The 13,680-nt window shown below is 42.9% G+C and overlaps 1 protein-coding gene across 2 annotated transcripts in view; it reads right to left on the minus strand.

Annotated features, from left to right (window-relative positions):
* Nucleotides 1-13,680, minus strand: part of RPGRIP1 (RPGR interacting protein 1) — a 42,248-nt gene that overhangs the window by 11,009 nt on the left and 17,559 nt on the right. The window contains exons 11-12 of one of the 2 annotated variants that reach the window (XM_041738867.1): nucleotides 7,658-7,755; nucleotides 2,383-2,575 (exon numbers count right to left, since the gene is read on the minus strand). In XM_041738867.1, coding sequence (XP_041594801.1) covers nucleotides 2,383-2,575; nucleotides 7,658-7,755 — 291 coding nt within the window. Of the gene's footprint in view, nucleotides 1-2,382; nucleotides 2,576-7,657; nucleotides 7,771-13,680 lie in introns of both variants that reach the window. The other variant, XM_041738868.1, reaches the window with a different exon arrangement.

Raw genomic sequence — 13,680 nt, forward strand, 5'->3', positions numbered from 1 at the left:
TCCATGCTATCCAAAGGAATCTACAGATTTATTGCAACCCCTATCAAAATATCACCAGCATTCTTCACAGTAAAATAAATATTACTAGAATCAATATTCCTAAAATTTGTACGGAACCACAAAAGATCCGAAATAGGCCAAATAATCTTAAAAAAGAAAAAGCTGGAGGGATCACAATCTCCAAGATTTCAAGATACACTACAAAGGTGCAATCATCAAAACAGTGTGGTGCTGGCACAGAAACAGACACATAGATCAATGGAACAGAATAGAGAGCCCAGAAACAAAACCACAATTACATGGTCAATTGATTTTTGACAAAGGAAGCAAAAATATGCAACAGAAAAAAGTCTCTTCGGGATCCCTGGGTGGCGCAGTGGTTTGGCGCTTGCCTTTGGCCCAGGGCGCGATCCTGGAGACCCGGGATCGAGTCCCACATCGGGCTCCCGGTGCATGGAGCCTGCTTCTCCCTCTGCCTGTGTCTCTGCCTCTCTCTCTCTCTCTCTGTGACTATCATAAATAAAATAAAAAAAAAAAAAATTAAAAAAAAAAAAAAAGAAAAAAGTCTCTTCAACATATGGTGTCAGGAAAACTGAACAGCTACAGCAAAAGAATGAAACTGGACCACTTTCTTACATCACACACACAAATAAACTCAACATAGATTAAAGTCTTAAATTTGAGACCTGAAACCATAAAAATCCTAGAAGAAAGCACAGACGGTAACTTCTCAGACGTCGGCCATAGCAACTTCTTTCTAAACATGTCTCCTAAGGCAAGTGACATAAAAGAAAAATAAACTACTGGAACTACATCAAAATAAAAATCTTCGGGGATCCCTGGGTGGCGCAGCGGTTTGGCGCCTGCCTTTGGCCCAGGGCGCGATCCTGGAGACCCGGGATCGAGTCCCACATCGGGCTCCCGGTGCATGGAGCCTGCTTCTCCCTCTGCCTGTGTCTCTGCCTCTCTCTCTCTCTCTCTGTGACTATCATAAATAAAATAAAAAAAAAAAAAAATAAAAAAAAAAAAAAGAAAGAAAAAAGTCTCTTCAACATATGGTGTCAGGAAAACTGAACAGCTACAGCAAAAGAATGAAACTGGACCACTTTCTTACATCACACACACAAATAAACTCAACATAGATTAAAGTCTTAAATTTGAGACCTGAAACCATAAAAATCCTAGAAGAAAGCACAGACGGTAACTTCTCAGACGTCGGCCATAGCAACTTCTTTCTAAACATGTCTCCTAAGGCAAGTGACATAAAAGAAAAATAAACTACTGGAACTACATCAAAATAAAAATCTTCGGGGATCCCTGGGTGGCGCAGCGGTTTGGCGCCTGCCTTTGGCCCAGGGCGCGATCCTGGAGACCCGGGATCGAGTCCTGCATCGGGCTTCCTGCATGGAGCCTGCTTCTCCCTCTGCCTGTTTCTCTGCCCCTCTCTCTCTCATTCGCTGTGTCTCTAATAAATAAATAAAATCTTTAAAAATAAAATAAAAATAAAAATAAATAAAAATAAAAATCTTCTACACAGCAATGGAAAAAATCAACAAAATTAAAAGGCAACCTTGTGAATGGAAGAAGATATTTGCAAATGACACACCCTTTACAGGTTAGTACCCAAAATATATAAAGACCTGATATAACTGAACACTCAAAAAACAAATAATCTTATTTAAAAGTAGGAAAAAAAATAAAAAATAAAAATAAAAAAAACAAAAAAATAAAAGAAGGGCAGAAGACATGAACAGACATTTCACCAGATGTCCAGCAGACACATAAAAAGATGATTAAAATCACTCACCATCGGGGAAACGCAAATCAAAAGCACAATGAGATCTCACCTCACACCTGTCAGAATGGCTAAAACTAAAAACACAACCAACAGCAAGTGTTGGCGAGGATGTGGAGAAAAAGGAAATCTCTTGCACTGTTGGTGGGAATGCAAACTGATGCAGCCACTGTGGATGGATCTAGAGGATAGAAGGGTGAGTGAAATAACAATGAACACCAGAAAAAAAAAAGAGACAAACCAAAAATTCGGACTCTTAAGTATGGAGAAGAGGAGGGTAGGGGGAGGGGTGAAATAGGTGATGGATTGCAAGGGTGTGCTCATCACGAGGAGCGCCGAATAAGGTATAGATTTGTCCCCGCCTTATGTTGTGCACCTAAAGCTACTATAACACTGTATGCGAACTGTACTGGAATTAAAATAAAAAATAGTAAAATATTTTAAAAACAAAAAATTAAGTAAGACCATATGCATATATCACTTTGATAAATAAAAGAAAATGGCTGCCTCCAGCCCGTTGGCCGGCCGGGCCGGGCAGGCCTGAGCCCTCAGAACCGCCTCCCAGCCAATCACAAGGGATGCGTCACCTTTGCTGAAGTGGAAGTGGATCTCTTCTCCTGCCCTCGGTTTCCTCAGGGACACCGGAGTCTCTGTCTCTGACAAGGGCACATCGCAGAACTTGTACTCTACGTACACCTGCCTCACAGTCTCATCACCCATCACTTCGGCCTCTGGGTTGAAGGCCAGGGAGATAACTTCAACGCACATCTTCTCCGAGTCCTGACAAGGAAAACTCTTACTTATTTCCTATAGATTAGCGATGCTCCATCTGATTAGCACGCTACCCTCCCGGACGCAACCTTAGACATATTCCGTCTAACGGAGCTTGGGAATGGGCGAGAGGCAAAGCTGCCCCCAGAGCCTCCCACCCCACAGGTGCCTGCCAGGGGGCCAGGCCTTCGCCCCCGCTGCGGAGTTGCCGCCGCGGCCCTGGCCTCGCTTTCCCCACGCCCGGTGCCCGTTTTTGTATTAGGAACACCGGGAGTTCCTTGCAGTTCCAAGAAATAAGCGGAGGGCAGGGTTACGGCCCTGTCATGACACACAAGGAGCATCGGGATGGCCCCAATGGCCCCGGCTGGCCCTTGTCATCTGGGAGCGCTCTCCGGTCCTGCAGCTTGCCGGGCCAATACCCTCACTTCTCCAAAGATCTACCCCCACCCCAGTCTTTTCTTCTCTTGAGAAGCAGGCAGAGCTCTTGGGCCTTCTAGGAAGCTCAGAGGCCGTGTTTCTCAATAAATTCACATCAGAACCATGATGCGGCCCTCTCGGCAACCCTCGCACAGCCCTCCTACCATCCCCGCCCAGGAAACACCGGCTCTGCACAGTGTTCCCCAAGTGTGGGTTTTGACACTTATGGGTCAGCTAGGTGGGTCTCACTAGTGATTTTTTTAAAGATTCTTTTTTTTTTTTAAGATTTTATTTATTTATGCATGAGAGACATAGAGAGAGAGAGGCAGAGACACAGGCAGAGGGAGAAGCAGGCTCCACGCAGGGAGCCAGACATGGGACTTGATCCCGGGTCTCCAAGATCCCACCCTGGGCTGAAGGCGGCGCTAAACCGCTGAGCTACCAGGGCTGCCCAAGATTCATTTATTTATTCAGGAGAGACATACACACATATACACACACACACACACAGAGGCAGAGACACAGGCCCAGGGAGGAGCAGGTTCCCTGCGGGGGGCAGGGGGGGGCCCCCGCAAAGCAGGACCGATCCCGGACCTGGGGATCACCCCCTGAGCCACCCAGGAGTCTCTTTTTATATAGACTTTATTTTTGAGTAATCTCTTCCCCCGGCCTGGGGCTCAAACCTACAACCCCCTAGCCAGCCAGGTGCCACAACCCATTCTATTGCTAATTATTATTCAAATTTTCTTTGTTGTATTTAAAATCAACAAATACCTTATTTCTTTGTTCACTGATTTACATCTGTTTTCCCTCAGTAGAATGTAAGATTCAAAAGTGAAGGGACCAAGTCTGGCTTAGTCGTCATCTTGTGTCCACAGAGCCTGGCAAATACTAAGACATCCCGCAATTACTAAGGACTTAACAACCCCCAGCGCTGCCCTGAGGCTTTGGTGAATTAATGAACGTCAAGTACAGAGCATTAAAGTTCAGTCAGCGTTGCCCACTGAGGTCTGTCTAAATAAAAAGTCACATATTATTTTAACAAAATACTGATCAGCAGCTAAGAGAAATGAACTAGAAAAAGCTGAATATATCAACATGCATGGACTCCAAAATGTTACTGATGGTAAATGCACATTTCAGAATAATGTACACCAAAAAAGAAAAAACACTCAAAAAACTATGTGAATGGTACATGGCACCTGCCTGTACATTTTTTGTGCAACTGTTTACAAATCTTTAGTCATCTCAAAATAAGATGTTTTTATTTATTTATTAAATATATTATTTATTTACTCATGAGAGACACAGAGAGAAAGGCAGAGACACAGGCAGAGGAGAAGCAGGCTCCCTGTGGGGAAGCCGATCCCAGGACTCAATCCTGGGACCCCGGGGTCACACCCTGGGTCCAAGGCAGAAGCTCAACCACTGAGCAGGTGCCCCAAAATAAGAAGGTTTTTTTTTTTTTGAAGGTTTTAAAAAGAAAAACATGTACTGTTTAATATCATTCATAAGAAAGCAAAAAAAAAAAGCTCAAGTATCATCTCTGGTCCTACAACCCCTCGATCTTTATGCGTAGCTATTCTGAAATATAATAATGATTGAGTATAGTTGACTCTTGAACAACAGAGGTTTGAATGACATGGGTCCTCTTATATGTGGATTTTTTGGGATAAATCGGTACAGGAGCACCCGGGGGCTCAGTCCCTTGATTTCAGCTCAGGTCGTGATCTCAGGGTCATGGGACTGAGTCCGTGTGGGCTCTGTGCTCAGCTCTGAGTCTGCTTGTCCCTCTCCCTCTCTCCTCCTCCTGCTCCTGCAGGCATGCTCTCTCTCTCTTAAATATTTTTTAAAAAATACAGTACAGGGCAGCCCCGGGTGGCTCAGCAGTTTAGCGCCGCCTTCGGCCCAGGGCGTGATCGTAGAGACCCAGGATCAAGTCCCGTGTTGGGCTCTCTGCATGCAGCCTGCTTCTCCCTCTGCCTGTGTCTCTGCCTCTCTCTGTGTCTCTCATGAATAAATAAATACAATCTTTAAGAAAAAAAAATACAGGGATGCCTGGGTGGCTCAGCGGTTGAGCCACTGCCTTTGGCTCAGGTCGTGATCCCCGAGTTCCGGGATCGAGCCCCACATTGGGCTCCCTGTATGGAGCCTGCTTCTCCCTCTGCCTCTCTGTGTCTTTGCCTCTGTGTGTGTGTGTCTCTCATGAATAAATATTTAAAAAAAAAGAAAAGAAAAAAATACAGTACAGTACTGTAAATCTTTCTTCTCCCTATGATTTTCTTAATGACATTTTCTATAGCTGACTTTATCGTAAGAATACAGCATACAATACATACAACATACAAAATACAAGTTAATCAAAGGTTTATATAATGGGTAAGCCTTCTGGTCAACAGTAGGTTATCAATAGTTAAGTTTTGGGGGGAATCAAAAATTGTATGTGGATTGTCAACTGTGCCAGGGATCATGTTCCTAACCCCCATGTTGTTCAAAGGTCAACTCTATGTGTCTGTGCTATGATTCTAATTTGATGATAACACTAAGTTTTTGCTAAGTAAGCTCAGTTTTCTTTCTTTTTATTTTTAAGAGAGTAAGAGAAAGCAAGTGCAAGCAGGGGAGGAGCAGAGGGAGAGGGAGAGGGGGAGAATCTTAAATACACATCGTGCTGAACGCAGAGCCCAGTGCAGGGCTTCATCTCACCATCCTGAGAGATCATGACCTGAGCTGAAACCAAGTCGGATGCTTAACCAACTGAAGCACCCAGGATCCCCAGTAAGCTCAGTTTTCATACTTAGTTTCTCCAATAGCATTTTTGGATGCACAACAGTATTCTAAAAAGAGATCTTATTGAGGAGCCTTTAATTTTGAATAATATTTTTTTTTTTTATGATAGTCATACAGAGAGAGAGACAGAGGCAGAGACACAGGCAGAGGGAGAAGCAGGCTCCATGCACCGGGAGCCCGACGTGGGATTCGATCCCGGGTCTCCAGGATCGCGCCCTGGGCCAAAGGCAGGCGCCAAACCGCTGCGCCATCCAGGGATCCCTGAATAATATTTTAAATGTAATATGTCTGGCTTGTAGTTAAAAAATTTGCTGACCAGCTGACGGCTTTTCAGGGTGATCTGAGAGGTGGCTTAGTTTAGAAACTTTGCAGATCAGCTCTTCTGCTAGCTAGCTCTCTATCCTGGACACATCAGTTAATCTTCTTCACCTTTATGATCTCTAATGTGTTATAGTTCTGTTCCAACATCTTATGGCTCTGATCTATCTTATAAGCATTTCTCAAGATATTAATTATGTAATGGTGAAAGAAAAATAAGACAGGTAAAAATTCAGAAGAAAATACACTTAAGTATTTGCTATCTTAACTGTTTAGGTCTACTGTTTTGTTTTGTTTTGTTTTAAGATTTTATTTATTCATGAGAGACACAGAGAGAGAAGTAGAGACACAGGCAGAGGGAAAAGCAGGCTCCGTGCAGGAAGCCCCATGTGGAACTCGATCCCAGGACCCCAGGGTCACACCCTGGGCCAAAAGCAGAAGCTCAACCACTGAGTGACTCAGTCCCAGGTCTACTGATGTTGAGTGGTTTCTCCCCACTCCAATAACCTTTCTGACTTTCAAGGAAGAGCTTTCTGACCTTTCCAAAAAGCAGCAATAATTTCACTTTTCTGAATTCTTACAAACCCTAGAGTTTCTATTACATAATCCAACCACTGGATTTGAGGTCACACTATACTCATATTGTTTCTAATGAAGCTCATAATCCTCAGTCAGATTTCAATCTTTCAGTCACTCATTCCACAAATATTTTTGGGCACCTACAAATGTATCAGAAAGCACTCAAGAGAGTGATTGTTTCCTACCTCACTTATAACCCCACAAGACTCTATTTTTTTTAATATTTTTTTATTTTATTTTTTATTTTTTTAAAATTTTTTAAAATTTTTATTTATTTATGTTAGTCACACAGAGAGAGAGAGAGAGAGGCAGAGACACAGGCAGAGGGAGAAGCAGGCTCCATGCACCGGGAGCCCGACGTGGGATTCGATCCCGGGTCTCCAAGATCGCGCCCTGGGCCAAAGGCAGGCGCCAAACCGCTGTGCCACCCAGGGATCCCCCCACAAGACTCTAATACAATGATTGTTAAATATATCTGTGGATATTTAGTCATATATATATTTATGTGTATGTATGTATTCCAGTTAGTTCCACAAGAGATCTGAGGCTGAAATATTTGATAAATAATTACAATTACAGGTTTTAAATGTTAGGCCTAAAACTTTGGAAACTGAATGCTCTCTCTGAGCTTGCCCTCTTTTCTAGCCTCCACCTCCCAAAGTAAGCCTGCTTTCCTTAGGTGGATTTAGGAAATGGGCATCACTCAAGCTGGACATGGATCACAGCACACAATGAAGGAACCAGGCAAGGGATCCAATAAAGAACAGAAGGATTGAGGCAAGTCCTCATTTATATCCAATCAAGACAGTGATCCTTCCAACAGAGACTGTATCGAGAGACTTCCATTCATTCACAATGGAAATTTAAGTAAATAGCTTAAATTTCTCATTGGGCTCATTAACCCTGGATTATTTTCACCTATGTGGCCATTAGGCACAATGTCATTATTTACAACCTTGTCTCATACGCAGTGATTATCCCAGTACTTACTGCCTTAGGACATTTCAGAGATACTGGTGTCACTATGTCATCACTATCTGTAGTTTGTGCTTCACTGGCTTCAGAAGCTTGTTCACAGGATTCTTTATCTGCAAGAGAAGAGGCTGGAGTTACAGAACTATTTCCAAGCACCCTATCTTGCCCAGTACCTACATCTGCGATCCACTGTCTGGGCACAAGTTCTGAGTACCTAGATTTTGGCTTCATTTACTGAGCTTCAAACCCTCTTTTTCAAAGATTCACTGATTCAGAAACCTGACAAATAAGGAGCTTCCTTTTGGAGAAAAAAAAAAGAAAGAAAGAAAGGGCAAGAAGAAAGAATGGAAGGAAGGAAAATAGAAGGCTGGTCCTTTTGTATGGGCTGGAGAAAATGACCAAACCAAGAAAAAGCAATGTACAATCAGGCTATTGTTAAATTGAGTTGACTATTTTAAATTGAGTTGTCTTTTTACTGAGTTGTAAGAATTCCTTACTGATTATGGATACAAGCCCTTTATCAGAAATGTGATTTGCAAATATTTTCTCCTAATCTGTAGCTGATCTTTTCATTTTCTTAATTGTGTCCTTTGAAAAGCATGTAATTTTTATTTTGCCAAAGTCCACTTTATCAATTTTAAATTTTTTTTTTTTTTTTTTTTTTTTTTTTTTTTTTTTTTTTTTATGATAGAGAGAGAGAGAGAGAGGCAGAGACACAGGCAGAGGGAGAAGCAAGCTCCATGCACCGGGAGCCCGACATGGGATTTGATCCCAGGTCTCCAGGATCGCGCCCTGGGCCAAAGGCAAGCGCCAAACCGCTGCGCCACCCAGGGATCCCCACTTTATCAATTTTTAATTTTATGGATCATGCTTCTGATTCATATCTAAGAAATAGAATAAGGTCAAATAGTTTATTATCTGATGTTTTCTTTTAGAAATGCTATAGTTTTGGTTCTAATATTTAGATTTATGATGTATTTTGGTTGATTTTTGTGTATGGTGTGAAATAGTGGTCTAAGTTCTTCCTCTATGTGGATATCTAATTGTCCTAGCACCATTTATGGGAATTAGATATCCCCATTGAATTGTCCTGGGACATTTGTGGAAAATCAATTGACCATAAATGTAAAAGTTTATTTCCAGATTCATAATTTGGTTCCACTGATCTGCAAGTCTATATTTATGCTAAACCACACTGCCTGAATTATTCTATCTTTATAGTAAGGTTTGAAATCAGGTAGTACAAAAATTTCAACTTTGTTCCTTTACAAAGTTGTTTTAGTTGTTCTAAATTATTTGCATTTTTTTTAAATATTTTTTTTATTCATGAGAGACACACAGAGAGAGGCAGGGACACAGGCAGAGGGAGAAGCAGGCTCCATGCAGGGAGCCCAACATGGGACTCAATCCCAGGTCTCCAGGATCAGGCCCTGGACTGAAGGCAGCACTAAATCACCGAGCCACCGGGGCTGCCCATGATTTTCTAAATATAAAATCATGTCATTTGCAAATAAAGACAGCACTGCTTCTTTCTTTACAATTGGTAGGACTTTAATTTTTTTTTCTTGTCTTATTGCAATGATTAAAATCTCTACTACAGGGATCCCTGGGTGGCACAGCGGTTTGGCGCCTGCCTTTGGCCCAGGGCGAGATCTTGGAGACCCGGGATCGAATCCCACGTCGGGCTCCTGGTGCATGGAGCCTGCTTCTCCCTCTGCCTGTGTCTCTGCCTCTCTCTCTGTGTGTGACTATCATAAATAAATAAAAATTTTAAAAAATTAAAAATAAAATAAAATAAAATCTCTACTACAATGTTCAAACATGGTGGTGAAAGCAGACATCCTTTCTTTGTTCTCAATCTTAAGGGAAAAGCATTCAGTCTTTTACCACATGGTAGGATGTTAACTACAGGTTTTGTTATGCTTTATTAGTTTGAAGTAATTTCCTTCTACCTAGTTTGGTGAGAGTTCTATCAAGAATGGGAGTTGGGGGGTGCGGGGGTGGCTAGGTCAGTTGAGTGACCAACTTTTGGTTTCGGCTCAGATCATGATCTGATCATGGGATTGAGCCCCATATCATGCTCTGCCCTCAGAACAGAGTTTACTTGGAATTCTGTCTCTCCCTTTCCTTCTTTTTTTTTTTTTTTAAGATCTTATTTATTTATGAGAGACAGAGAGAGAGAGAGAGGTAGAGACACAGGCATAGGGAGAACAGGCTCCCTGTGGGGAGCCCAACGTGGGACTCGATCCTGGGTCTCCAGGATCACATCCTGGGCCAAAGGCAGGTGCTAAACTGCTGAGCCACCCAGGTGTCCCTCTCCCTTTCCTTCTGTCCTTCCCCAGGTTCATACTCTTTCTCTCTCTAAATAAACAAAATTTTTAAAAATCTAAAACAAAAAGAATGGGAGTTGGATTTTGTGAGAGGCTTTTTTATCTATTGAGATGATCATAAAGCTTTCATTCTATTAAAGTGTATTAAACAATTTTCTGCTATTAAACTAAACTTGCATTCCAGGAATAAATCTCAGTTGATCATGATGAGCAACCCTTTTCATATTCTTATATTTGCTGGATTGGTTTGCTAATATTTCATTTAGGATACTGCATCTGTGTCCATGTTGAATAGTGGTCTATAGCTGCTTTATTTTTATGTCTTTTTGGCTTGCTTTGGTATCAAGACAATACCACTTTGTAATCAAATCAGTTAGAAAGTTTCCCTTACTCTACTATTCTCAGAAAGAGACTATGAAGGATCAGCATTTTTTTTTCTTCCTCAAAAATTGAGAGAATTCATCATTGAAGTCATCTGGAACTGGACTTTTTCAGTGGGGAATACTTAAAATTACTAATTCTCATCTGTACTTTTAATTTTTTTATTTTTTATTTTTTTTCATCTGTAGTTTTTATATGTTAATGTAGCTCTTCTATTTCTTCTTAAATCAGTTCTAGTATTTCTAGGGATTTGTCTTTTCCATCTAAGTTGCATAAAGTTGTTCATAATATTATTTTAGAGTCCTAATTATAGAGTCTGTAGTGGCCTTACATTCATTCCTGATTTTGCTATCTTGTGTCTTCGTTCTTTTTTTTTTTTTCTTGATCAGCAGCCAGTCATCAATTAATTGCTTCTCAGCTCAAAATAAAAGCTCCATTGCCTGCTCTGCAATGATGGGGTTGGACCCTGTAAATATTTCCTCTTTGCCAGCTGGCACCATGTTGTCCCGTCAGTAGAGAGCACAGGAGGATCACTGGAGAAGAAAAAGATCTCTCCCTGGTTCCAATATGCTTACCGAGGTGGACTCCTGCAGAAGACAGGGACTTTGCAGACCAGGCTCCCACACAGGCTTCCGCAGCTTAGGGCCTGGCTCCAGCAGCACAGGTTCCTGCAGAGCACATCCCTGGTAGCACGTGGCCTCTGCAGCATCCAGTTCTAGCAGTTTCTGGGCCCGTACAGGGCACCTCCCTGGGCACAGTTCCCGGTACACCCCCCAGCAAGGCAGCTCTGCGGGGAAAGGCCCCGTGGCCCCTGTGAATGGTTTGCCTGTGAGCCCCAGAGGTTGGCTTCACGGTGCCCCCAGCCCCATGTGCGGGCCGCGCCTGGGCCTCCCTCGGGCAGCACCGCTCCGCTGCCTCCACCGGGTCCGGGATGCGGCCTGCGTCTCCTGTGGGGACTGTCTCTGCTCTGGGGACCAAAGGGTGCTCCTTAAACCTGCCCTTCCGGGGCGCTTGGGGGCTCCGGGGTTGAGCTCTGCCCTCGGCCCAGGGCGTGACCCCGGGTCCCAGGATCGAGTCCCGCATAGGGCTGCCTGTAGGGAGCCTACTTCTCCCTCTGCCTGGGTCTCTGCCTCTCTGGGTCTCTCAGGAATAGATAAATAAATGAAATCTTAAAAAAATAATAAATAAATCTGCTTTTGTATTTTTTGGAGTTCTTTTTACTTTTTACTAGTCAATCCTCATCTACCTCCCCCCAGTCCAATCTCCTATTATAGTTAATAACTCTTTATATTAAGCTTCTCCTATCTGAATTATTAGGCAATTTCTGGTTGGATCTAATCAGTAGCCATTTTATATGAAGGCTTATCAAGTGTTTTGCTTTGTTTTCAGGGCTCATCATGTTTGTTGACCTTTTTTTTTTATGTTGACCTTTTCAAACGAACGAAGTTGGGGTCACTGATTTTCTCTATCCCTTTTCTGTTTCTGTTTCACTGATTTCTGCTCTGATCTTTACTATTTCTTTCTTTGGGTTTGATTTTACTTTCTTTTACTAGCTTCTTAAAGTAGAAGCTTAGGGTATTGAGTTTAGATAGTTTTTTTTCCTTGTGATAAGCATTTAAAGCTATAACAATTTTCTTATAAGCACTGCTTTAGCTGCGTCTCACAAATTGTGATATGTTGTATTTTCGTTTTCATTCAGTGTAATATATTTTCTAATTTTCCTTAGCAGCTCTTCTGGGATGCAAGGGTTACTTAGAAATATGTTGGTTAATTAACAAATATTTGTTATTGCCCACATTAGTTTTCTACAGTTGCTGTCACAAAACACCACAAACTTAGTGGCTTAAGAGTAACTTTTGGCCTGGGGCTAGTGAAAACGTCAATATCCTTCCAATATGTGAGATGCTGATCCCATTACGAAATCCTAAAATGTCTGCAGGGCATTTCCACACATGGTGGTGCTGCACAGTCCTGCAGGCCAGGGGAAATCCATACTGGAAAGGAAGCTGATGCTGGACTATATGCAGGTCAACCTCACAAAGATTTCTTTCTGCCTTCTATCTCAGGTGCCAAGAACTCAACCACAATGGATTGTACAATTTTGCAGAGCTGGTCTCCAGGACCAGGATCCTGAACTGCAGGATGCCGTCCCAGAGATTCTAGCCCAAGGGCAGAAAATCCTGTTCATTATCCATGATTTTGATGAGCTGAGAGTCTCCTCGGGGGCACTTATCCATGATTTTGGGGTGACTGGAAGAACCAGAAGCTGGTGTCCTCCTCTTGGGTAGTTTGCTAAAGAGAAAAATGCTACCCAAGGCCACTTTACTCATCACCATCTAACCCAGGGCCTTGAGAGAGTGCGGACTCTTGGTTGATCAATCCTTCTGCATAAAAATGGAAGGGTTCTCAGAGCTGGGCAAGAAGGCACATTCACTGAAATACTTTGAAGATAAGGATCAAGTGCTGTGAGCTTTTGACCTGATGAGAGCAATGCCACCTTGTTCCATATGAGCTCATTTCCTGCTCTGTGCTGGATCATCTACACTTGTCTGAACCTGCAGATGGAGAAGGGGGAAGACTGGCCAAACAACCACATGGCTGTTTCTGTTTCCTCTGCAGCCAGTTCATGCAGGCACCTAACAGCTGTTCCACTTAGTACCACCAAACTCCAGTGGAGGCTCCATGTCTTCTGGCTGCTGAGGGCACGTGGACACAGGTATCTGTGTTTGATGACGTTTGCAGACTTGTGTCAAAAATGTCCAACCTCCCTCCTTTCCTGAACAAATATATCTTCTAGGAGGGCAAACACCGTAAGGGCCGCTACTCCTTCACCCACCTCAGTGTCCAGCAGTTTCTTGCCACCATGTTCTATGTTCTGGAGAGTAAAGAGGAGGAAGACAGGGAAAGCCTCAGGTGGGACATTAGGGATGTGCAGAGGCCACTCTCCAAGAAAGACTAAACAATGCCAACTTGACCCAAGTGTGATGACTTCTTAAGTCATCAAAGTTTGTTTATTCAAACAAAAAAGAGAGCCGGGAGTTGGAGATGACTTTTGACTTCCAAATGTCAATGAAAGTCAAATGGGCCTGACATACCTGTTCTGCACAAAGAAGTCTCAATGGGATGGATGGCAGCCTCAAACTTCTGTGTGAGGGCTTGAGTTACCCCCACCGTAAAGCTACATTACTCTGGCACTATGGTGCTGCAACAGAACCAATGATGGCCGCAATCATCAAAGTTTCTCAAAGAAAATCAAGGTAATACCCTTGCATCTGGGGCTAAGGGACACGGGAATTACTATGGTTCTTTGTAAGGCTTTGAAGAAAC

Source organism: Vulpes lagopus, chromosome 23 (genome assembly GCF_018345385.1).
Source record: "Vulpes lagopus strain Blue_001 chromosome 23, ASM1834538v1, whole genome shotgun sequence".
NCBI lineage: Eukaryota > Metazoa > Chordata > Mammalia > Carnivora > Canidae > Vulpes > Vulpes lagopus.